The following is a 25,300-nucleotide window of genomic DNA, read 5'->3' as shown; positions in this document are numbered from 1 at the left end:
AATGACATGGTCATATAGGATAATCCACAGACTTTATCGAGAACACGCCCAACCAACAACTTCCCCTCCCCCAAAAAAGAAATAAAAAATAATATTAAACACCATTCAGAACAAACAGTCAAATATAAACAGTATCAAATTATAGAAATATAAAATAATTTACTATCAAAACTATGTTCGGTCATATCATTCATAAATATCAAAGATTAGGTGAAAAAAAAACAGGAAATATACTATATAGATACAAAAAAATTAGAGAGTCCAATTATAACCTATATGTTACAACATATTGCGAGAAAAATCATGACCCGTCTTCTGATTTAAATTCATCAGGTCACATCGTCTCGTCACAGACGTACTACACAATGGACAACCTGAGAGTTTGAGCTTGCAGTAAATGAGCTGCACAGAAAACTGATCGCTGCAATGCGGTTGTTCTATTTTTTTGCGAGCGCCCCGTGCACACAGCACGATGCCCATGTCGCCCATAACTACATCCACATTAATGTGCCTCCCTGTCACCTGCTTTAAACCAAATGTTTCTTCACACACTCTGAATGTCTTGGTTTTGGCCTGTGTGAGTGGAACTCTGCCTCGCTCTCAGACAGAGAGAGAAGGCACAACCCTTTAAATGTCTTTTGTAAATAAACACGCATGTAAACACAATGTAGAAATTCACTGAGGTCAGCTAAATGATCCAGTTTATGTTGATATATGGTGTGATAGGTCGATACAGTAATTATCGCGACAGGCCTACTCAGTGCTTGTTGTATCGCTGCTGCTAAATGCATGTCGGGGATGCACTGACTGCTACTGAGGATTGTGGAATAACACACTTGCTTTACCTTTGTTATCTTCTCAGTACAGTGCAGAGGCCCAACAAACTTGGGTTGAGTTGTTTAGAAGCAGTTTAGGGAACCTTTCCCTGAACTGATGTGTCACGTTGAGCACAGCGCTGGTGTTTCTCATTTTCTGCTGTGCAACATTACTTGCGATAACATTCTATTGGCACGGTCACACTGCTCATCTCCACATCGTGATGACTCTCGAGTGATGTTAATAGTAATTGTGGTAATAGTGACTGTGTCATAATATATCAGCCGTATGGTAGACTGCATTTTTCCACTTGTTTAACAGCTACAGCTGTCTGATAGTGTGCGTATGTGGAGGCCTTGGGAGATTATCTGTGCATATAATTTCCGTGGCTTTTTATATATTGTTGAAGAAACGGGATCCTAAGAAGTGAATCATTTAAAACCTGGGAAAATAAAACTAAAAATGTGTTTGTTGCTTGGGTGAAGTGACACTTTGAAATGAAGAGAGCAGCTCACCATCTTATGTTAATGATATCTTTCTCCATCAAGTTCATTGTGTTGTGCCCAGGAGAACACGGCATATCAACACGGTTAGTCTTATCATCATATGAGCAAGCTGTTGCCGCCGGTTTGAGCCACTGTTGACACCCGCGGAATGTTGGGTAATGATGTTGTTGTGTCACCGTGTTTGAACTGTGCAACGCAAACCCTAGCAGCCGTGGCTCGCTGTGCCGCGGCCCTGTCATCCCTCAGCTCAGCTCAGGCAACTCAACGCAATCCACTGTCGCATCTGCAGAATGGGACAGATCAGACAAATTAGTGGATGTTTTTGTGTGTGTGTGTGTGTGTGTGTGTGTGTGTGTGTGTGTGTGTGTGTGTGTGTGTGTGTGTGTGTGTGTGTGTGTGTGTGTGTGTGTGTGTGTGTGTGCATTAGAGAGAGGGAGGTGTGGGGGCTGGGCGAGCCTGTCTGATTATGTTGTGTGTCAATGAGAGCAAGACAGGAACAAGAACACAAGCACAGGCTCAGACTGTCGTGTGTCTGTGTGTGTCTGTGTGTGTCTGTGTGTGTCTGTGTGTGTCTGTGTGTGTCTGTGTCACTGCCGTAGCCTGTGCCAGGCGTCGCCAAGCTGTCACTTTAGGTTAATGTCGGCTACCTTGTGTCTGAAAAACTGCGACATGCCTGCACAACATCACAACTGGCTTGTCACTGTATCTCATCCTCACCCTCATCATAGATAACACACTCTTTCAGTGTTCGCTCAGCTCCCCCGTCTCTCTCACTCCTGGCTCACACACACAGCGGACACTGCTTCACATCCTCTTCTAGTGATTATCTCATTATGTGCAGAGGGCAGTTTTCCACCAGGTACCAGTTTGCATGGATCGCGTGGTAAATGAATCACCATAAAGGTCGACTCTGACATTATATTTAAAGTACATCCATTATCATCGGGTGAAACCTGGCCTTTTAGCATCACTTTCATTACGTTTCAGCACAAAACACTGGCCGATAAGACACTTGATATGGAATGATAAACAAAACGTTTGGTAGCTACAAAGAGCCACATATTTACAACTCCATGTTCTCCTTCTCTCTGTGGTGGAGCTCAGCAAGACCTGTCCTCACTCTGCTGCTGAATAAACAGGCAGAATGTATTATGCTCTGCTTTGTACAAGGCTCACAAATTAAAACGGCAGTTAACAAACATAGACGCTCATTACAGTTGGTCCCAATCACTTCAGCAGTGGCTTTTACAGGGAATGTGATTAGTGCATTATGGAGAGGGAGAGCGGAGAGAGAGAGAGCAGCTACACTGACGGATCGCCTTCCAAATGAAAATGCACTTCAAGCTTTAATAACAGAACAAATGTGTGATTAGTGTCTCTAGGCAAGTAGCTGCAGACATTGTGTGTGTAAGATGTCAGGGGCATGTGTTCCAGTCAGACTGCAGTGAGGATGTGTAACTGCAGCACATCCAGGGACGTGTTGAGTACAGTCTATGGTTGAGTACAGGAAACACATTTCCAGTGACAGTGGGCCTCATGCAACATCTTCACACTTCTCTCCTACATCGCTTACTCACTTCTCATCTCTGTTCCTACAGCTACTTGTTAGGCCCTACTTGTGTCATTCACAAAAATGTTATGAGAACTTCACCGTCCGAAGCTGTCAGTCATGAGCAAACAAAAGGTGTTGACCTGAAGGTGGCGCAAGACCTCTGCCTGGGCCACACTAGGTGCTCGTGGAGTGCGTGACGCCTAAATCCCTGATCTGCTGCGTCACACGTGCGTGTATCTGCTGCGTGCCTGAATTCAGCTTTGACTTTGAAACAGGTACAAGAAGAGTTGTAAATAGTTATATTTGTTACATATTTGCCAAATAGACATTGCTTCTGCAGCTCTAACATGACAACATGGAAGTCAAAATGAAAAAAGCAAGACGTTCCCCGACGCACACGTACCGCTCATGCATCCAGTGTGGCCTGGGTGTGAGATGTGCAGTGGTCAAGGAGATGAAACACTAGTTGTGTGGTTAAATTCTGCATTTTAAAATGATACAACTGTTTGCATGTGAAGGAGATGAGTCATTATTTGTTTGTGTACTCCTTGTCCCCTTGCTCTTTCTACAATTAACAACCAAAGGCACCAGCATGCGCATGCCCAGTGTACACAAGCTGCTGCCGCGTTTACAGCAGTGAAAAACTGGACTGTGAAAACACAGCAGTAGGATGTAGCCTCAGTGACATGGGCTGCTTGCACACTAGTTCATATTTTATTCATTTTATACATCATTTAATCTCAACAGTTACTGAAGAGGAAAGAACTAAACTCACAATGCTTTCTTCATTGCTAACCCGACAGAAGGGTTAAATTCACCAAAACAAAAATGGTGCTTTTTTGAGTCTGGGTTCCCTGAAGTTAATTTTGAGGCTAAAGATTTCCACAGATCTACCTCACTGCCTGGAGCTTATCCTCCAGTCACAGCAGCGCTATTGAAATGTGCTGGTTCAAGGGCAGAAGAGCATAAAATCCCTTGTATTCCATTTAGGAAATCAGTTTTCGTACCAGGGGTTCTTTCATGAAGCCCATTGTAATTAAACTAAGGCATAATTAGTTTGCTTATTTAACCAGGGAGGGGTGACTGAGCTCCAGCTCTCTTTTACTACAGGGTCCTGCAAACAACCTCTACTCTTGACAACTAAGCAGCCCCACTGGAGCTATGCGCTTTGCACAGGAGGGTATTAGCCCTATATTGCTTCTGCAGAAGGAGAAGAGCATTTTTTATTTTATTTTTCCTGTTTTCCTTTTCTAACCTTCACAAGGAATGATTATAACTATATTAGTATCCGTGTCCAAAGATCGTAGTCTCCTCCCACTCAGTACAAAGGGAATAAATGAACACACTGTTTGTGCAGTGCAGTAAATGTCACAGCTCAGTGGGGAGGATCAGGAAACGAAATGTTCAGGGTGGATTTATCTGCAGAGAGGAGCGGCAGATATCAATATTAACCCTTTTTTTACTTGACACCAAGCACTTCATCACTTGTTAGCCCAGATCCATGACTGCTGCTGAGGTTTATTGTGAATTTTAAGCGGTTTTAACATCAATCAGAATACAATAGTTCTTGTTTACCTGTTTACAGTGGGTATGCAGGTTTCAATGCAGACTGTTCACCTAGCACTGCAGTTCACACAGAGCCGGGCTGTGACAGTTAGAGATTTATTATTTATTTGTCAGCGCTGTTTTTCAATTCATCCAGACGTCCTTTGTTTTATTCCGATTTTATCCAGCGACTTTCTGCATGCGTCTGCAAAAAAGTTAAAGAAACAGTGAATGTGCAGTGTTCATTTCCCTTGGGACGTATTTTCCTGCGCTTAGTCTGTTGGCTCACGTTCATATTTGACGAGTATTAATTATAATTTATATGCAGTTAACGCAGACGGCTCAGCTTGTTCTTGCTTGTGTTTAAACAATATGCATGTATTTACAATTGTAGCACCTGGCTAATAAAGCACATGGTGTTCAAATCATCAAGGAAAAGGTTAGAAAATAGAACAGATATGCTTGGTCTTACTTAACTATGTAAACTTCAATTGACATCATCATTTTTGAACTAAAAGAGACTTGTGTTTTTGCCCTAATACCCAGTCAAACACACAATGTTGTTTATTGGATGGATTGTCAGTCATGATGCCCGGAGGATGAATCCTAAAGTGATCCTCTGGCCTATGAAACATCTTAACATCTCACAATCGGATTAGCACAGAATAATGTACAGACAACGTTACCTAAGGACTTTGAGGATCACCTGACTTTTCCTCTGGTGCCATCATAAGCTTGTCTGTGTTTTTGGTGAATGTCTTAATAATTGTTGGATGGATACTATAAAATATGGTTCAGACATTATTGTTGCCATTTGGAGGAAGTAACATAACTTTTCTTCTCCTCTAACTGTTCTAAATCATCATTTCTGATCTTTTAAAGAAATCTGCAAAACTAACGACATCCCCATCGTCCTCTACTTGACTTTAGCTCTCGTTTAGTAAATGCTGTAGTAGTATAGCACTGGCGCTGTTTTGTTGTCAGATATAAGGGATTGATTCAGTGCTAAGCCTCGTTGCTGAGAAAGCCTTACAGGGTAGCATAAAAATGGACCAACACGCAAAAACACTGCCACAGGGATTTACTTAAGTCAAACATAAAACACTAGTTTTATGCTATAATTTGAAACCTTCATGTGCAATTCTTTCATTAGCTGGTTGCAGTCTCTATCTTTGCAATAATTAACATGGCCTCCCCCTGCTAACTCTTTGATTCCTGTCAAACCCAATGTGATCTCTCCTCACTCACACTGTTAACTAGAATTGACTTTTTCTACTGAGCCTCAAATCAGAGGCTAATTTCCCGAGCACCTGATATCTACACCACAGTCTGAAGCTTAGAGAGGGCATGTTTCACTGCTGCCAGGTCCCTACATAACAAGAGTAGTAACACCCTTAATGAGCCCAGCCACAGACACTGTGAATGAGATTTTGGAATCCCTGCCCCAGTGGCACTGTGACTGTTTTTGGAGCTTAGCAGGTCAAAATCTGAAATATGAGTCATGTATTTCAAGTCACTTCAATGTCATGGATGCCAAAGAACGGTGATAAGAACAGGTTTTGTGCTGCATTCTCAAGACAATTACGTTTTTTGTGTAATAAAAGAAACCAACATGAACCAGACAAACATGTCCTTCAGGGTTCACCCAACTGGCTCTATTTGTGTCCGATCACGGTCAGAGTGAAGGAAAGATGCATGTGCTTACAAGCCTAGCAAGAATAGTGGATGCACAATGCAGCAATATCCAAGAGCAAAGAACCCATGATTGTACAAATGGTCCTGGAGAGAGTTCAAACTCTTCAGTGGAGTTTTTGTGACCAACAAGTAGCTTTCACAAGACCACATTCTAACAGACATAATGTTAAACAGGCATATTTTGTGGTGACTGAGCATTAAACTAAGAAGCTTAAACCTCATTCAGATGGAGATGTGAATTTGAGGATTTGCGAAGGAGCCCTGTTGCTGCTGTGGAGCTGCTAAAACCAGACAGGGTAAAAATGCTTCGCAACACTGATGAACACAGTTCTAGCTTTTCTCTCTGGGCTGTGATGAAACAACATACATTGCCAACTTGCTATTTTTAAGCTTATTGCAGTCTTACAAGCCACTTTAAGGCGAAGATTTGTTTGAGCTGGTCATTTTGGATCAAATCAGCTAAGACCATCATTATCATCATCATCATTATCATCGTGATCATCATCATCGTGATCATCATCATCATCATCATCATCCTCATACCGATGTCATTTAAAATGTCAGGAGAACAGGTGTTACTGCAGCATTCAAAGCTGAGCACAGGTTGCATAATATTCAGAACATGGCCACATCAAGCTCAACAGCTCAGTGTTGTGGACCTGAACATGGCGTACACTGTCAGTGATACTGATGTGACCGGGTTGCTGCCGTGACGGGGTCGAGCACATATTCTCTTGAGATGTCGTGATTGCTTAAATGTAAATGCTGTCTTCTGCTTTTTTCTGTAACCTGTTTTCATTTATGTCTTTCACACCGACTGAGGTATTTTCTGAAATAGGATTGTTTGGATTCTGTCTGTAAGGACAACATCAGGATGTGGTCATCTGTAAAATGGATCTTTGTCAAATTTGAACAAGAATGTGGAGGGAATATTAAGTGTCCTCTTGCTGACATTATTTATTCTTGACATAATCTAGAGTGTTTGTTGGTTTCTTAGTTGCATCGGAGAGGTCCTGTTTAGCATCCATATATTTAAATGAAACTCTATATCCTCAGGTTTTAAATTTATACTAGAACATTTACTTCCACCCAACATTTCTGCTTGGCAGTGTGTTGGGCTGTGCTCAGCTATTTGCTTTAAATATGGGCCAGTATTTTTCAGCATTGTTCAACAGGGGGTTTGCATAATTTCTGTGAAAGGACTGTGAAAATGTGGTTGTAGAATTACAGATTTTTACAAAACTGTTTTCACCATTTGTGAGTGAGCACCATGTCCATCCTTTCAGCACAATGTTCTGTTGAAATACCCTGATGCAGGGCGAAGCAGAGTCGCAGTGTAGTCTCTCGATGTGGGCAGCATTGGGTGTTCCAAAATTTATTTGGATCTACAAGTTATCTACTGTAAATGTATGAAAATCACATAAAATTAATAAACTTGGTCACAGACAATGACTTAGTTAGTATGCCTACATCTCAGAGAACTTCCTTTTCCTCTTTAATACGTTTTTATGGAACAAAATAGTGTGCAAAATGCCTAGTGTATTAAAATCTCATTTTATCCGCAATACCTGAAACCATGTGCAATTGTGATTTTGCCGTAGGTCATAATTATACATCATTAGTTTTTGTAGGGAGGCCGCTCATTGTGCAAGTGTAAATTACACTTGCACCAGGTGCTGAAAATGTAACAGCAGGTTATCATCATTGCAGGATGAAATAAATTATATATATATATATATATAAATTAAAATGTGATGGGCTGGATGTAACGATTCATGTTAATGCATTGCCTCCCATTTAACCATATCCCTCCAAATATGCTGCCTGGTGATTAAAATTAAGTTTTAATTTTCGGTGGCTGATCTTCATCAGTTTATATCTACCCATTCTCTTACCTTTATCCTGCCTTTTTACACCCCTGATGCTGGTTATATAAATGCCATTTAAACATCGTTTATATTAAAACCAACTGACATTTAATAAGGCTGATTGTCAGTTCATGTCTTTTAAAGTTGGCTTGTGTATCACGGCACTTGTAATTCCAAAGTATGTGGACTTTTAATAATCCACAATAAGGGTTACATCTTGGTGGATGGGGAAGAAAGATTTTCAATAACAAACTTTATTATAGACATAATTAAAATCTCAATGGTGAGAAAAAGAGAGAAAGATCGTGTATTTGCAAGATTGGGCTGCAGGGTTCTGAAATGCAAAGGAAGTGGGACTGAAAAAACGTCCTGCATAGACCTCTGGTGAAAAGTAGAAATAATTGATAGTTTTTCATATATTATCTATACATCTACATATCTGTATGTCTGTTAGCAGTTAACAACTTGGGAATTGAAGTGTAACATAGCATGCTGCAGCTACCTTTCAAAGCAAATCAACATTTAAGAGTATATGATGCGTGGCAACACCCTATGATTCATTAGTTATCCAGGTGCAATAGTAAGATGGCCACAGGAAGAGATAGATGCTGCTGACGTCAAGACACAATAACGCCTAAAAATGATGGAGGTGTCCACCCAAAGTCAAGTACTCCAAGACTACGAGCATCAATAAGAGAAAAGGTGAGGATCAGTGAGTGTCAGAGCCACAATCCAGAATGAAACATGGAGCATCCATTAATACATCAGGAAGATGGCCCCTGGGGATGAATACTTAGAGAGTCTCTCAGGCAGCAAATGACCGGGGGTGATGAGAAAGAAGAAAAATATTGTGGTAGACCAAGCCCCATCCATGGGGTGTGCCATCAGCGGATAGAGGAAGTGGCTTACATCAAGAAATCCTACCAGTGGTTAGAAAAGAGCGACCTAACGGATAGCCCAGAGACTCTGATAATGGCAGCACAACAACAGGCCCTAAGCTCCAGATCCATAAAGGCTGGGGTCTACCACAGCAGACAGGACCCAGGGTACAGGCTTTGCAACAGTAGTCATAGCAGGGTGTAAGATGCAAGCTGGGACACTGTGAGGTATAAACAAGTGGCTTAGTGTACAGGAACATCTGTGCCAAAAATGGATTGGAAGTCCCCAAGACCTGATAGGACAAACCACATAATGTGTTTTAGAACAAGACAGCGAAGATCCTGTGGGACAAAGAGCTGCTGGTTAACCAGCCAAACATATAGGTGGTTGACAAGGAGCAGAGGAGGGCAGTTGTGATACTGGTGCAATTCCAGCTGACAGCAACATCAGAGAGAGGGAGAGCAGGATAGTCGAGAAATACTAGGGGCTGAAAGAACTGGAACAGATTTCAAAGATAAAGTCTGAAGTAGTCCCAGTGATAATGGGAGGGTTAGTGGCTGTGACCTCCAAACTGTCATGACACTGCACACAACCCTTAAACCTCCAGTCCACTTCCACACCCTTAGGGATGCACAGCTTTGCTTTGACTTCCCCTCATCGTGCACAGACCTCAACCCAAGCCTGAACCAGGACCTCAGAAATCATGTTCTGCCTCATTAGGACTGGGCTTTGGTCCCCATTAGGTCTACTGGTCCTGACAAGGTCAGTGTTTACACTAAAGGTCCTAAAGAGGGAACAAAAATGAGTACACACACACACACATGCACACACATTTGTAAAGTAGATATGCTGCATCCAATGAGATAAGATCAAACACTTGCAGCATGTCTGTGTTCTCTTCATTAAAATGTCCATCTGAGAGGAAGCTGCTTTCATCTGTGTTTTGTCTCCGTTATGAGTTTGATGTCATTGTGTTGAACCTGTTTCTCTTGTGTGATTGTTATTCATGCTCCTTCTCTTCACACCGATGGCCGACGTCTTTCAAGCCAACAAATAAACTTTGATATTTTCCATTTTGAAGCTGGTCTACAGATGGAGGTTTTGAAGGGACTATTGATTGACCCTTGCCTCACCAAAGAGGACGTTGTGATTTCTCCACTATATTCCTTTACTATTGACTCCCTGAGTGAGTGTGTGTCTGTGTTGCACTACACCTATAGCACTGTGTGCCTGTACACCGGCCCTTCTACATTACACTCTGTTATCCCTGACTCGAAAGTGAAAAAAGAACTAAATAAGGTGAAGTGAAAAAGAAAAGAAGAAAACAGGGAGCAAATCACACAGATAAAAAAAAAGGATGAAAGAATGAAGGAATAAAAGAAGATAGAGATAAGATAAATTGGCTAATAATTACGGGAATAGACAAAGGAAGGAAAAGGGGAAAGAACGATGGAGCCTGACTCATCTTCCCTTCTTAGTGAGGACAATTGATCCTATAGACCCCAGCACTCCTCCGTCTCAGTCTATACATAGTGCATGGTGACTATAGCTGGCAGCTGACTGGAGGGTTTTATAGATCTGCTATTGACGAGTGTTCAGTAGGACGAGTGCAGTGGCCTTTGAAATGTCGCTGTGGGACATCATCTTCCATCAAACACAACAGCTCCAGTCCTGTTTTCTTAACATGCATCTTGTACACTTTGTGGTTTTTGAATTTGGACTAAACTTCCCACTTTTCATTTGAAACCCTAGCTTCCACATTGGTGACAGCTGTGATATGAGGCAGGGCGTTTTGGAGTTCTCAGTCCACCTATCCATCCATATCTCAGTAATGCATTATGGGAATTTTTTTTCAAATTTGGTAAAAACATTCATTGTGGACTCAAGGATGAACTGCCAAAGATCAATGTTTTGGCCATAATGCACTAAGTTAAGTGATGCTGGCGAGCTAATTCAGACAGTCAACAAAAGCTGCTCTGCTATAATCATTTTTAATTTTTTTTAGTTTTTGCTTGTCAACGCTGCCCTGCATCAGTATCACAGCTTGTTGATTCTGCCGCTCCACAACCGCAGGCTCCGACGCGGGGATTAAAAATATTTGCTCATCACTCCCCATTATGTCTACGTAATTATATATGGTAGAGTGATGAGGTTGCAGCCTAGTAGCCAAAACCAAGTTTTGCAGCTGCAATAAACAGTTTAAATGTGAGTTGCCTGATTGAATTATGACAAATTTTGTTTCCATGGTAACCAAAAGGTCAGTTTCACTGTGACATCATTATACTCTGCTAAAACACGTTTCTATATTATTCAATGACAAAGGAGAAGGGCAGATTGTGGCCATATTTCCTGTAACTTGACCTGATATACAACCACTTGGCTTGTACTCTTCTTCTTACTTGCTCACTCTCTTCTTTTTAACTTTGCTTTCATCCTCTTTCTCTCTTAAAGTGTTTTTAATCCAGTCTGAGTCTGACTTCAGGAAGCCTCTAAAAATAGGACCAGTGGGTCCAACGATTTGTCACATTATATAAGTGTTCCACTAACCTCAGAGGAACCTCAGTGGCCAACAGGTTGTCTGTAAACAAATGTCTGAAAAACTTTGGGGACAAGCTGAATTATTTATTAATCTTTAGAAAAGAAGCACTGTGGATTAATGTATACACAAACTGGTCGATTGAACAGAGTCAATGGACAAGTTAACTGTGAATGTGAATCAAAATGAAATTCTGCAGTCAACAAATTTACATTAAACTTTACATTGAGCTGGTCTGAGACATCTGCCTTAAGGAGAGAGAAGAGCGAAGTGTCCAAATTATAAGAGTAAAGGAAGACTGATGGACTATTAAATTATTGAATTATACTCATGCATTGATGCCTTTTATGTCGCTCTTTAAATTCATCGTCATCAGTTTGATTGAACATGAACACGATTTCATGCAGCATACCAAATATATATTTTCAAAGTAAAAATACAATATTTTAAATACATTTAAAAAAACAATTATTTGAATCATGTTGTGAAGACTTATTATTAGAAAACAATCTGATTTAAGTAACATGTTATAACAGTTCCACATTTTGCCATTTCTTGCTTTTTGTTTCTGAAACCAAGCATTTAATACCAGGGCTGAGCGCTGCAACATGGGGGGGGGGATGCAGAGAGAAAGGAGTAAGGAAAACCGAGATGAGAGGAAAGGATAAAGGGTTAAAATGATCGGCGAAAGAAAAGGATTCTGTAAAAGGGACAGATGAGACAGTCAATTAGACTGAATGTGTGAAGTAGGAGACAGAAAATGATGAAAGCAAAGTGAATGTAGCGGTGAGAGAAGGTTGCAGGGCCAAGACAATAGATGAGGGACAGGCAACATGATATCAACAAGACAGGGACCTCGAGACAAGTGAGATGAAAGATGTTCTGCTGGGCAGGAATCAAAGCAGCAGACCCAGTGTGTACATCAGGGTTACAAAGAAGAAGAACAGAAATAAGAAGCATAACCAGTGTACAGTAAGTCATATATATTAATTTGTACTTCATATATGCTAATATACTGGAGCATTTGCAGTTCATAGCTTTTGATCATTTGTGTGGTCAGTGCAGAGCAGTACAAGAACATTTTGTCCATCACGTTCAGTGCTGATGCTATTTCTTTCACCAAGCACCAGCCTGCCAAACACCACCCCATAATAATAGTGTAGGTTACGCTGTGGTTGCCATGGAGTCTCCCGGGGTGATGTTCAGAGAATAGAGCATGGTTTCCTTAATTAGAGGAGATCGCGCATGATTAGGCCGAGGCTGGGCCGAAAGGCACACACACACACACACAGGTAGCAGCTGTGAGATGCTGCGGGTCACAGGTCACACTGTGGGTGGACCGAGCCTCTACAGTCACCCAAATAATGGTCCAGATTGGTGGATATTTATCAGTGTGTCACGCTGTTACTAATTCTACTAGTAAACATGTGTGAGGTCTTAACATGTCAGGTAATAACTATTTACACACACACACACTGTTTGTATAAAGCTCTGCAAACAAGCAATAAAAAGTGACCGTTTATCGTAGAACTGTTTGAGGAGGACTCACTAATGACAAGGAATAATTCTGAAGTAGCTCCGGAGCTTTAACCACGGGACAAGAAAACAGACCATTAGAAACAGACAGGTTTGGAACAGGCACTGTACTAATTGTTACTTTCGCACGATAATTATAAAAGGTGATTTGGGGAATGGAGAAGGCTCAGAGAGAACCTCCACTTGCACCAGAGGATTAATCTGCCAGCTGAGGGCTGAGGGCTGAGGGCTGATTGATCCTCTGGTTCCAAAGGCAGCAACAAAGCTTCCAGAGAGAGACACATGGAAGAGAGACGCACATGGGGGACACATGGAAGGGAGACGTACATGAGGGACACATGGAAGGGAGACGTACATGAGGGACACATGAAAGAGAGACGTACATGGGAGAGACATGAAGGACACATGGAAGGAAGACGCACATGGGAGAGACATGAGGGACACATGGAAGGGAGACGCACATGGAAGAGAGACGCACATGGGAGAGACAGAGCTGAGCCGAGCTGCGACGCCATGAGAAACTGCTGAAGTATTTAAGTGAATTGTGAATTTATAAAGATGCTGAAAAGCGACTGTTTAGTCTCTGGCTGGGTTTGGGAGACCCCGATGGCATCGTCAAATGCCAAAGTGATTTATCAACATCTCGATCAGCTCCTCTCTCTCCCTCTCCCTCTCTTTTTCTCCTACATTTCAAGAAATATTTAAAATTCCATTTGAATTCTCTTTCCTTTGTTGCCAAAACATTTGAACATGCTACACAACCTAAAGGTGCCCCATGGTGTGTGTTCCTACCTCTAGCACTGCTATAGAGAAATGTTTTTATTAGCAGTCTCCCATTTAGTTTGTATTTAGTACAGTTGTGGGCAATGCAATACATATTCCAAGCTGTGGTTTTACAGTATTCCACTTGTTGCCACCAGGGGTGAAGAAGCGAATAAACATTGTTTAAATAATGCAGGTTTAAAATATAAAAACAAAAGGTTAGAGAAGTTTATCAGGCCTCAAGGATTCAACAGTATATGTTCACATCATCAACTGCATTTGTTGACAAGAAAAGAACCCAGGGCACGGGAGAACACCCGCTGTGTCACTGGGAGCTGTGCTGTTGGGGTAACAGCTCCTGGTGGGGCAGGAGGTGTTGAGTGGTACTGACAGGGTCTGTGAGGTCTCGAGATTGACTGACAGATTGATGCCGCGTCAGCTATAATGGGAACACAGCATCAAACTATCGTGGGAGGGGGGGGGGAGGGAGCTGAGTCTGAAGGTCTGGATTAAGCGTTCGATGTACAGAATTTTCCCACATTCATCCAAAGTGTCTGAATCCCAGCTTGGCCGGGGTCTTTAGTGTGGAGTTAACATGCTCTTCCCATGTGTCTGTGGGTTTTGTCTTGGTACTGCGGTTTCCTCCCACAGTCCGAAAACAGGCAGATTGGGGTTGGTTTCAAACCAGCGACCCTCAAAAGATAAGCAGTGTTGTTGATGGATGGATGGATGATTTGTGGAACATTCACTATTTGGTATACAATAGGTAGAAACTGGGATGTGACAACTTGGATCAGATGAAAATGAACAATGTGGATAAAATTATGCATAACACAAGTAAGTTAAATATTAGAGTATTTGAATATATTCGGTCCAGTGTTTTCTAGAGGATGAAAGTCTTGCCTACATGTCACATCTCGTGATTTAATTCAAGATAAAATCAAAACCTTGCCCAGAGAAAGACACGTTTAAATGAAAACTTGGATTTAGAAGCGCTCCACTGAGCTTCTAAAGACTGTTTTCCACATTTATTCTCAGTGAAAACAAATTCTCATTTCATTGTTCATTGAAACATAATGCTGCGGAAAAGTGTAAAAGCTCAGGCAAAGTTGTTTTCTTTGTGCTGCTTTCATTCACACACACTCACATCCTGCACTGGTAGAAGTTTGCTCTATTATAGACGCACATAAGCATTGTTGTTCAATATTTTTATATATTATCATTTCTATCATCAGCATTATCTTCGTGCATATGACTGTATATAAAAATGCTTGACACATCTCCACTTCCTCCCACTGAACAATAATCGAGCCAAGATTTCATGGATATGAAAATGACAGAAACCATCTTTGTGAAAAATGTATTTGGCGTATACTTAGCATCCGTTAACATGGCACACCATGGTTTCAGTGGGGTTTAGAGTACAGGCAGCCACCAGGGGGCCATTCAGATGTTGTTTTGTGATGTAACACATTTTAATTTACACCACTGAAACACTTATGAAGAAGGCTTAGTTTGCCACAAGCAAACCTTATGCAAGAAAATGTTGAAAAATTAATGTTCTGAAATGAAGCCCAGTGTATTTACTCTCGAGGTAGATCTCTCATTCCTCTCACACTAACAGGTTAACATTTGAAGTATGAGGTGAAATATTGGAGTTTTAGACAATGTGAAGCAAACCTGAACAGTCCATTTGAGGTCTCCGACACTTTTCATCTAGAACCATCATCATCTCAGTTTGTCCAGTAGTTTGGTTTATCCGTCTAATAGTTTGGTTTTTCTTTATGATGAACTTCAAAGACTCACAGAGCCGTTAACTTGGACTCTCCTTAAAACCGCTTAAAAGTAATTTAAGAATAGTGATGAACCTTCTACTTAGAAAGCTCAGCAGCAATCATGCTTACACTGCAGTAAGTGCCTCTCTGCAGTTACAGAGTTTGTGGTCTCAGCTCTGTGTCTCTGAAATACACACACACACAAGTACACACTTATAATCTACATTGCCTGCCCCACCTATCAACATGCGTGCATTCATTGTGATATTCGTTTCATGATGGAAGTGTCCGTGCTGCGTCATTTATTTTATGTTCAACAGAAAAATTGGATTTACTCTGTGTTGTCATAAATGCTGAACTGTGTGGCAATAGCAGTGGTGTCGAGCTGCATTCCTAGTGACAGATTTATTATTGCTTTATTCTTCACAGTTTAAATCACAGCTCCACAGATCTGTCATCTGCCTGGGTGTCTGAGACGCTCACGCTCTCCCTCCATGTCTCTCAGCTTCTCTCTGTCTTTTTCCTTCAGATTTAAGTTGTCACAACTTCCAGAGTGCTGATGAGCTGGTAATCCTCTCCTCCCCCCCCCCCTCCTCCTCCTCCTCCTCCTCCTCCTCCTCCTCTCCTCTCCTCTGCAGCGTGTCAGCAGGAGGAGTGTGACTGCATTCTCAGCACTTTGGCTTTCTGTTGCTTCTCTGTATATTCTAATGACACTGCAGTGGCTGGGGATGTGTCCTTGTGGAAAAGTCATTGGCTGGTCATCTGGCATGTTGTCAGACCTGGGCATAAATATTGCAGATTGTTTGGGTGACTGTAGTCGGATGAGACGGATAGCGGACGTGACAGCTACACCAGAAATGGCAGGACTAAAGGACACAGTACTGTGTCTCTTTCTCTGGCTGCCTGGGGAGACATTTGTAGCATTTTTCCTCCACCCTCTCATAAAACTGTAACATGGAAACAAGCTGGACAGAAAATATCTATTGCATGCATTGTTGCACTAAGAGAGTAAATTACAGCAAGCTCTTAATTCACAGTGATTTTCTGTCTTGTGTGTCTCTCTGCAGATGGGAAGGTGTATGCGTTGGGGGGTATGGGCGCAGACACCACACCGCAGGCCCTGGTGAGGGTTTATGAGGCAGAGAAGGACCAATGGCTGCCGATGACCTCCATGCCCACGCCGCGGTACGGAGCCACACCCTTCGTAACAGGAAACAAAATCTACATGTTAGGTAGGACCATAGACTTTATATATAATGGACGTAGGGTCCGTGACGTCACCCGTTGGTTTCTGAAGAGTGAAAATTAGGCTAGTAGTAGGCGTTCACCCGGTGCCATCTTGCCGGTGCTGACTCCTCCTAGTTCCTGGTGTGATGGAAATTCATCTTGAGATTTGAAATAATGAAATTCTCAGACTGGAGTTGCCTTTGAGTCTTTATAATAGTAAACTCTGCAGAGGTTACACAACAAGCACGGGTGCTCAAAATGGAACTGGCCGCAAGTTCACAAAAGCCAGAACTTATACAAAGAGGCGTTTCATAAAACATAATATGAAAAAAGACATGAAAGACATGAGATCATCTGTGTCTGTCCGTCCGCTGTAGCAGTTGGAAGAAAAACATCACCAAATAAGGGCATGCACCCTGTTGATCAAGGTCATAGCAGTAAGACACCACCAAATAAGGGTTCCATCCTGTCAGGTAGACAGTATCACAGCAGTTAGACACCTGGTCAGGGGGATTTCCAATACCTTAGACACTGGTCAGTTGAATTTTCCACTACACTTCCCCCTTTGATCATCAATAAAAATATGATCACTAACGAAAAATAATCAAGAAACATCATAATCAACATCATAATCATAGAAGAATATCGACGAGTCTTCAACCCACGCACTTTGCGTACGTACAGGGTCACATCCACCATGGAGAGGTTCTAGAACATCGATGCATGGCAGGGAGGTGCAATAGGTAGCCGCTGCTGTTTTGTGGAAAGAAAAAAGTTATTTTCCTGTAATTGAGCAAGCATTTAAAATGAAAATGGAAGGTAATCAGGTCAAACAACATCATCATCTCATTAACCATTATCAAATTTAACATACTGTATTGATTGGCATAAGTAACTCATATTAAAATGTAATAAAACGTTAAATGTCAACATACAGTATATCTAAGGTTGAAAATATCCAGTAAAATTTTTTTTAATTCTTGCTAGGAAGTAAAAATTTATTAAGTATGTACAAACTTCATAAAGTAACTCACATCAACCTTAAAAATTCACAGAGCTTCAAATTAAAGCATCATAAAATATGAAGTTGAAAGGATAATTGCAGTAGCTGTTTTTGTCTAGTGAAATCATTAAGAAACACATAAGCAAGCTGGGGGGAGAAAATAACATAAAAAAACCTAAAATTGAGTATCGTCATCAGAACCATCTGTGCTGTCAGTGTCCAGGTAGGGAGGGATGGGGAATAAGTTACGGATCAAGGGGACCTGAATCACTTTATCTTGTGTCTAGTCAAATTTGCATGTGCTGGATGGTTCTGAGAGGACACTGTAGGAAAAGACAGTTCGTTAGATCATCAGAGACTTTCACAGGAGTGCGTCTAGACAGAATAATGTGCAAAATAATAGTAGAGGAGATCATGAGTAACACGCATAGTGAGCCTCTGAAGCCACACAACCCTGGATGTCGAAATGATGCCATGGCCTGTCCATGGTCTCAGTTGTCAGGCAGATTTCTTCTGTGTTGTCGCAGAACGCTCGTGTGGTTAATCATACAACACTCTCGGTGCTTCTCAACCTGTGGAAGTATCAGTGTGTGTGCTTTGAGTTGAAGGCGTCAGCTGGTCAGATGGAGCTGGTACTCATTTGCAGTGGCTGGCGTGGATCCAGGTGGCTCTTTCAGCAACTTTCACTGCTGTGTGGGTTGTGAGCAGTACCTGGTAGGGCCCTTGCCACCTGTTTCCTGATGTCTGAAAGAGAAGAAGTCAGGTTAGAGCAATAGGACAACATATCATGATCACACAAGTCTGTGGATGGAAGCGGAGAAGACGGAGGATCCACACCAATGTGGGGTTCGTTTTCTCATCCTCATGTACATCAGCACCAGAGGCAGGACTTTTGTCGATGCAAGACCTGTACCTTCACAGCACTTTGCAAGTTTAGTTTTGAGTGTGCCGGTCTCTCGTTCCACAGTTCCACCACTGGCTGGATGATATGCACAGTGTGTTCGCACATCCATAGTTAGATGAGAACCGAGTTGTTTGACAGCTTCGTTTACGAAGTGTCTGCCGTTGTCACTGGAAATTCTGCTAGGAATTCCCCATCGTGGAATAATGTCTCTTAACAATGCAAAATGGCAGACAGAAGATCTGTGATGAGACCGTGGTGTGCTATCTTTTTACCAGAAGATGTGAGGAGGTTTCTGTGTTGCCAAAGGGCGCCAAAATCATGAGTTACACCGAACGCATATCTGGAGTCAGTGTAGACTGTGAATGTTTTACCAGTAGCCAATTTGCATGCTTCTGTGAGTGCGATGAGCTCTGCTGCCTGTGCTGAGAGGTGATGAGGAAGAGAACTCGAGAGGAGAACTTCGTTATCTGAACAAACAGAAAAACAACACAGTTAGTACCAGAGACAGGGTCACGTGAGGCGGACCCATCGACATACAGAATCAAGTCAGATTTAGAAAGAGGTTCGTCAGAGAGGTCAGGTCGTGGGGAACACTGGACTTGAAGTTCAGCCACACAGTTGTGTTCTTCCCCGTCATCCGGAAGCGGAAGAAGCGTGGCTGGGTTCAAAGTTGAACAGCGTTTCACTGTGATGTTGGGCATGTCAAGAAGAACAGTGTGATACCTCAACCAGCGAGCAGCAGAGAGATGTGAGGTCTTCTGTTCTGTAAGAATGAGAGACACAGCATGAGGAACAAGGAGTGTCAAGTCAGAGTAACCTACTATGTCTCGTGAGGCAAGGACAGCTTTTTCACAGGCGGCCACTGCACGCAAACAACGTGGAAGGCCAGCTGCCACCGGATCAAGTTTGGCGGAGAAGTAGGCGACAGGGCGATATTTGTCACCATGAGACTGAAGGAGGACAGAAGTCATGCAGCGGTCTCTCTCATCCACAGCCTGAACAAAAGGTTTGTCAGGGTTAGGGAGAGCAAGAGTGGGAGATTGCTGCAGCGTCTTCTTCAGTGTGACAAATGCCTTGTCTGCCTCTGGAGTCCAAACGACATGTTCGTGAGGAGTGAGTGATTTGCCATGGTACAGAGCACCTAAAGGGGCTTCAAGAAGAGCAAAGTCAGGAATGAACGTTCAACGATGAATGACATGAGTTGTTTCTTCGTCAAGGGTTTAGGCATGTTAACAATAGCTTCTACTCTCTTATCAGACAGGGATTTGCCATCTTTGGTGACGACATGACCCAGAAATGTGACAGTTTGTTGAACAAACTAGTTTGCTGAGGCTGACTTTATGGCCCTCACGAGCCAGATGTCTCAGCAAAGCGATCGTATTTGTTTCACAATGCTCCTGTGTGGGACTGGCAACTAGTAGATCATCAACATACTGCAAGAGAACTGAACCCGGAATGAGGATGAGGGATTCAAGACTGTTCCTGAGAGCCTGATTGTATAATGATGGAGACTCACAGTAGCCTTGACATAGGCATGTGAAAATGTAGGCCTTGGTTTCAAAATTAAAAGCTAACCAGTACTGGCTGTCCCTGTGGACAGGAACACAAAAAAAGCATTGGATAAGTCTACAACCGAAAACCACACTGCATTAGACGGAATTTGGGAAAGCAGCGTGTATGGGTCGGGAACAATATGCTATCGAGCAATTACAGCATCATTCACAGCCTTCAGAACCTGCACAAACCGCCACTCAGTAGGTTGACCTTTGTCTCTGATCTTCTTAACTGGGAACAGTGGAGTGCGGACCGATGAATCAGGTCAGGGGACAATTACACCAGCCTGCAAAAAGGATTCAAAAACAGGACGTATCCCCCCCCACTGCTTTCTGTCTGAGTGGATATTGTTGTTTACATGGCCTATAATCACATTTTGGAGTGATTTTGCCCACATTATATTTGTCCTTTGCCCACAGTGTTTCAGGGAGATCTGAAAGTAAAGGAGAAAACATCAGAGGGGCTGGACAACATTGCATAAGAATGAAGGTGATTTTCAGTCACAACAAATGAGCGTGTGGCTGGAGAACAGAAGGTTGGAGACATTTTTAGATCAAATGCACTCAGACTGGGTGAATACATTACGTCAGGCGTGGTTGTGGGTTGCCAATCAACGGCAGCCTGGCATGATCTGACAAATGGGCCTAAGTCTTGCCACTGGTCATCATGGGACTTGGAGAGCGAGATGTGAGGGCTGGAATTCGAGACGCGAAACAGTGCCATCTGTTGGTCAGTGAGTGAGACGGAAGCTGCACTTCTGGAACCAGACCAAAAAATATTGGACACTTTCAGAGAATCATCAGGAAAAGGCAAAAACAGAGATTCATAAACGTGATCTGCTGTGTCTGTCACATGTGAAGTGCAATGCAGTTAACCGTCACTCCATCAGGGAGGATACTAAATTGAGGCCTAACACAATCATCAAATCTCTTTCTAATAGATTAATTGGGCAACAGGGAGACAACAAAAATCATGTTCAAACCTTATGGGATGTTTGTCAAACTGAGCGGCGCATTTGAGAGGTTTTGTGAAATTTTCTTTTACATTGGCACCGCTGGCACCTTGAGAGAATATAAAGCGACCACTCATCTCAGGAGATGTGGGCAAATCTGACATCCTAACCACAGAATAACCTGCACCAGAGTCGACCATGAAATTAAGTTTCTGACCGTTAACACACAGTTCAAGTTGAGGCATTTTCTTAAAAGCATCACTATTGTACTTAACATAAGAACCACAAAGTTGTGTTTGCTCTGGTGTGTGTTTGTGTGCGGTTAGTTTAGCAAGCGATTTCTTCATTGCTGGAGCTTTTGTGTGTATGTGCGGTTAGAATTGCAAGCGATTTCTTCATTGCTTTGGCATGTATGTATCTGTGTTTCACTTCCCTTTCTCTGATCCTCGGCGGGTATATTGGTCGTCTCCCCCCCGTCTGCCTCTCCTCACTTTCTGTAGTTCAGTCGGCAGTGAAAGTTCTTGTCTCCCCGTCCTCTCGCCGTTGGGGGCAGTTCTTTGCCCAGTGTCCTTTTTGTCTGCAGATTAAACACTCATCTCTGGCAAGTGGGGGTCGTCGAGAGAAACCTCTCCCACAGCCACGTCCGCGACCGCGCCCCTCTCTTCTTGGTTCAGTGAAGTTGGCTCTGCTATCAGCGTTATCTTGTCTGTGTGGCCTTGACAGGGCAGACACAGCCTGCATCATGGTTAGCTGTGCTTTCTGGAGTTGTTGATTCTTTTTCTGCTGAGTTTTGTCTTTGGTTTCTTTGTGTTGACGTTCAGCATGTTCAGAATGACATCTGACCTCTGTCAAGCGAGCATCCTCAAGCCCGATGCAGGTGTGGCCTGCCGCCCGTCTGTAGTGGGGGGCAGACCATTCAGGAAGGCCTGTTTCAGATGTGTTTCATAAGCCCCTGGCTCGTTGCCAAGGGTGTCAGGTATGGGGATGCCTCTGTGTTGATTAAACAGGACGGTCAGACATGTGAGGAAATCTCCTACGGTTTCGCCTGGTTGTTGTCTGCACCCCGTTATTTTGGACATGTCAATTTTATTGGGGAAGGCGGTCCTCAGGGCGTTGAGGAGTGTGTTGAGAGCGTTGACGTATGCTGCATTAACCGCATCATCCCAGTCTGGTGAAGTCAGACGGAGGTCTCCCCCACAGTGCGGACATATCTTTGCAAAGTCAGTGGGGCCTAAAGATGAGGAAGAGGTGGCGTCATCATTCAGTCCTCCCGCTGCCCCATCTCCATAGACTGGGAGAGTGGTGGGTGGAGTCTGAGATGGGCCTGATCGTTGATTGGTGGAGTCTGGTCTCTGCACATCATCATGGAGGAGGGTTTTGTCGTAGGTGAGGAGGAAGGCAGGCGTTGAGGAGAGGACTGCCACACCCTGTAATGGAGAATACAGAGATCTATATGATTTCTTTTCAACTTTCTCAGTTTCCTTCTTATCAACCTTAGCCATCTGTTTAAATGTTTGTTTTCTGTCCCTACACTCTGCCTCTTTTTCCCACATTTCAAGACACTTTCTTATTATCTTCTGTCTTTCCACATTGCGACCTTGATTTATTTATTTTTTCTCTTTTTTTTTTTCTTTTTTTTTTTTTTCTTTTTAATTCTTCCTCTTTCTCGAGGAGTTTCTCTCTTAAAAGTTGAATTTTTTCGACAATAAATGACCCGTTATGAGGAAAAGCAAAGTCTCTGGACCATATTGGAAGAAAAATGTCACACTTTCCCGTCCTCACTCTTGCAACCATAAAGCCCACCATTTGGACTTTCTGGGTTCTGAAGTCCCTGACTTCCCTTGTTACCCATCCTTATCAATTAAGTGTATGAAATCGTGCACATCTACAATTTCCCTTGAACACTCAATTTAAGACGTGGACGTCTCCACGAATCCTTGTTTCTTTCTCCGGCAAAACAGGAAAAAAGCCTTCAACAAGGATGATTGCCACAAGGACGAGTCAGATTAACATCATTAATCCACAATAATCCAGAGAGAATGACTAATACACCTGTTCCAAATAAAACCCTTTAAATGTATTATTTCTTATGTTTGATTTTGTATTTGAGAAATCATCTAAACAGTCATGAAAATCAGAATTTCAACATCTCACCAGATATAAGATGACCAAAGAGAGGTCTTTGGATCCCTGTGAAGAAGGTCCGGAACCCAAGTTATTTCGGCCCTCTCTTCTCTTAACTGTTGGAGGTAGAGGCAGAAGATTTTCTCTCCTGGGTGATCAGCCACTGAAGACTTCTTGGGTCCAGACGATCTTTCAAGGGATCCTGTTCGTGACGCCAAGTTTGTGATGGAAATTCATCTTGAGATTTGAAATAATGAAATTCTCAGACTGGAGTTGCCTTTGAGTCTTTATAATAGTAAACTCTGCAGAGGTTACACAACAAGCACGGGTGCTCAAAATGGAACTGGCCGCAAGTTCACAAAAGCCAGAACTTATACAAAGAGGCGTTTCATAAAACATAATATGAAAAAAGACATGAAAGACATGAGATCATCTGTGTCTGTCCGTCCGCTGTAGCAGTTGGAAGAAAAACATCACCAAATAAGGGCATGCACCCTGTTGATCAAGGTCATAGCAGTAAGACACTGCCAAATAAGGGTTCCATCCTGTCAGGTAGACAGTATCACAGCAGTTAGATACCTGGTCAGGGGGATTTCCAATACCTTAGACACTGGTCAGTTGAATTTTCCACTACACTGGCTAACCAATAAATGGGCAAAGAGGAGGAGCGCGAGTGAAGACTGACAGCTGAGCCACGCCCGCAGAGCTCAACGTTACCTGGTTAGCTCAGGCTAAGGAGCTAGGCTACATGCTACCCGCGGCTGCTAACCGGCTAGCGCTGCGGTGTTGTTGCTTCAGGATGGTCGCGATGTTTACAACGAACTCACTAGAGGTAAGTAACCTTGAAACTACACAACAACAAAACCTATTGCTTTATCTATTATCATAATCATTTGCTTACATGCCTCAAGTGTTTTTTAATATGTAATTGTTATAAAAGGTACCGTTTATTTAACACGTGTAATGAACAGATTGAAGCAAATTAACTACACTACTACAGTCGTGTTTGGTTGTGACTTGATTTTAATTTTAATAAGTTAATAAGTTAATATGAATACGCTACATGTGTAAGTTGCATGTGATAGTAACTATATGTTTCACAAATGTTGTGATACATGCTGGTATAACCACCATTACTATTGCCACCTTGTTTATTTAGCCTGTTATGGAATTTACAGTGAATTAGACAGTTTAGATATGATTATAATCTCCACACACCACTGTTGGTTCTCATATTTATTATATAATTATGTTTTCACACTGAGAGAAGTGGAGAGACTTGATGTGGACTGTTATCAACAGCTCTGTGGGAGATTATCACCTTGAATATTACAGATGAGGTAGAAAGACATTTTATCTATTTGTACAATGTTTTATTTCTTTCAGTACATTACATTTCATTTAGCTGATGCTTTATCCAAAGCGACTTACAATATGTGCATTTAACCATGAGGGTACAAACCCAGAGCCCAGTACATCGGTTCTGTCTGAAATCTGTGGTGCTTCCACCTGCTGAACACAGAATAAACTGTAAGAACCAGTCTTTGCTGGAACATACACAACATAAAACATCCTTTTATAGTGAGTTTCTTCTTTTCATTAGATGAAGCACTGCAGCACCTGATGTCCTCAGCATCCACTGTGGCAGCAGCAACATGGTGGAGATCGGCAGCTTCAGGCTGGTCAACATGAGGACGACCTGCACCAGCTTCATCTGCACAACACTTCATGTTTTCCTCCCTTAACTAAAGATGGCCTGCAACTGTTTAGAGTTGGCAGTCATTGCTAAGTGTCATGGATAATAGAGTTAATTTCTATATTCATTATGGTTGGTTAAAAAAATGAACACTTATCAGAACAATGTTTATCTTTTACTTTCTGATTTGATACACTTTAGATAAAAACCCAGTGTTTTATTTTTCTTCTTTGCCATAAGAGACAGAACACAGTCAGCACAGCTGTGTCCTTCAGGCTCGTCCGTCACTAATAAAATGACAGGAAACATAAAAGTATGGCATTATTGTAGAGGAAGTGTTACTTATGAACAAAGTTTGTATCCTTATTTT

The 25,300-nt window shown here is 42.3% G+C and overlaps 1 protein-coding gene across 1 annotated transcript in view; it reads left to right on the top strand.

Moving 5' to 3' along the window:
• Window positions 1-25,300, top strand: part of LOC118110443 (kelch domain-containing protein 8B) — a 134,886-nt gene that overhangs the window by 48,322 nt on the left and 61,264 nt on the right. The window contains exon 2 of the mRNA XM_035158175.2: window positions 16,538-16,702. Coding sequence (XP_035014066.1) covers window positions 16,538-16,702 — 165 coding nt within the window. The remainder of the gene's footprint in view (window positions 1-16,537; window positions 16,703-25,300) is intronic.

The sequence above is a fragment of the Hippoglossus stenolepis genome, chromosome 6 (genome assembly GCF_022539355.2).
Source record: "Hippoglossus stenolepis isolate QCI-W04-F060 chromosome 6, HSTE1.2, whole genome shotgun sequence".
Taxonomy (NCBI): domain Eukaryota; kingdom Metazoa; phylum Chordata; class Actinopteri; order Pleuronectiformes; family Pleuronectidae; genus Hippoglossus; species Hippoglossus stenolepis.
Note: the sequence above shows the minus strand (reverse complement) of the source record. Positions and strands in the feature narration are given on the sequence as shown.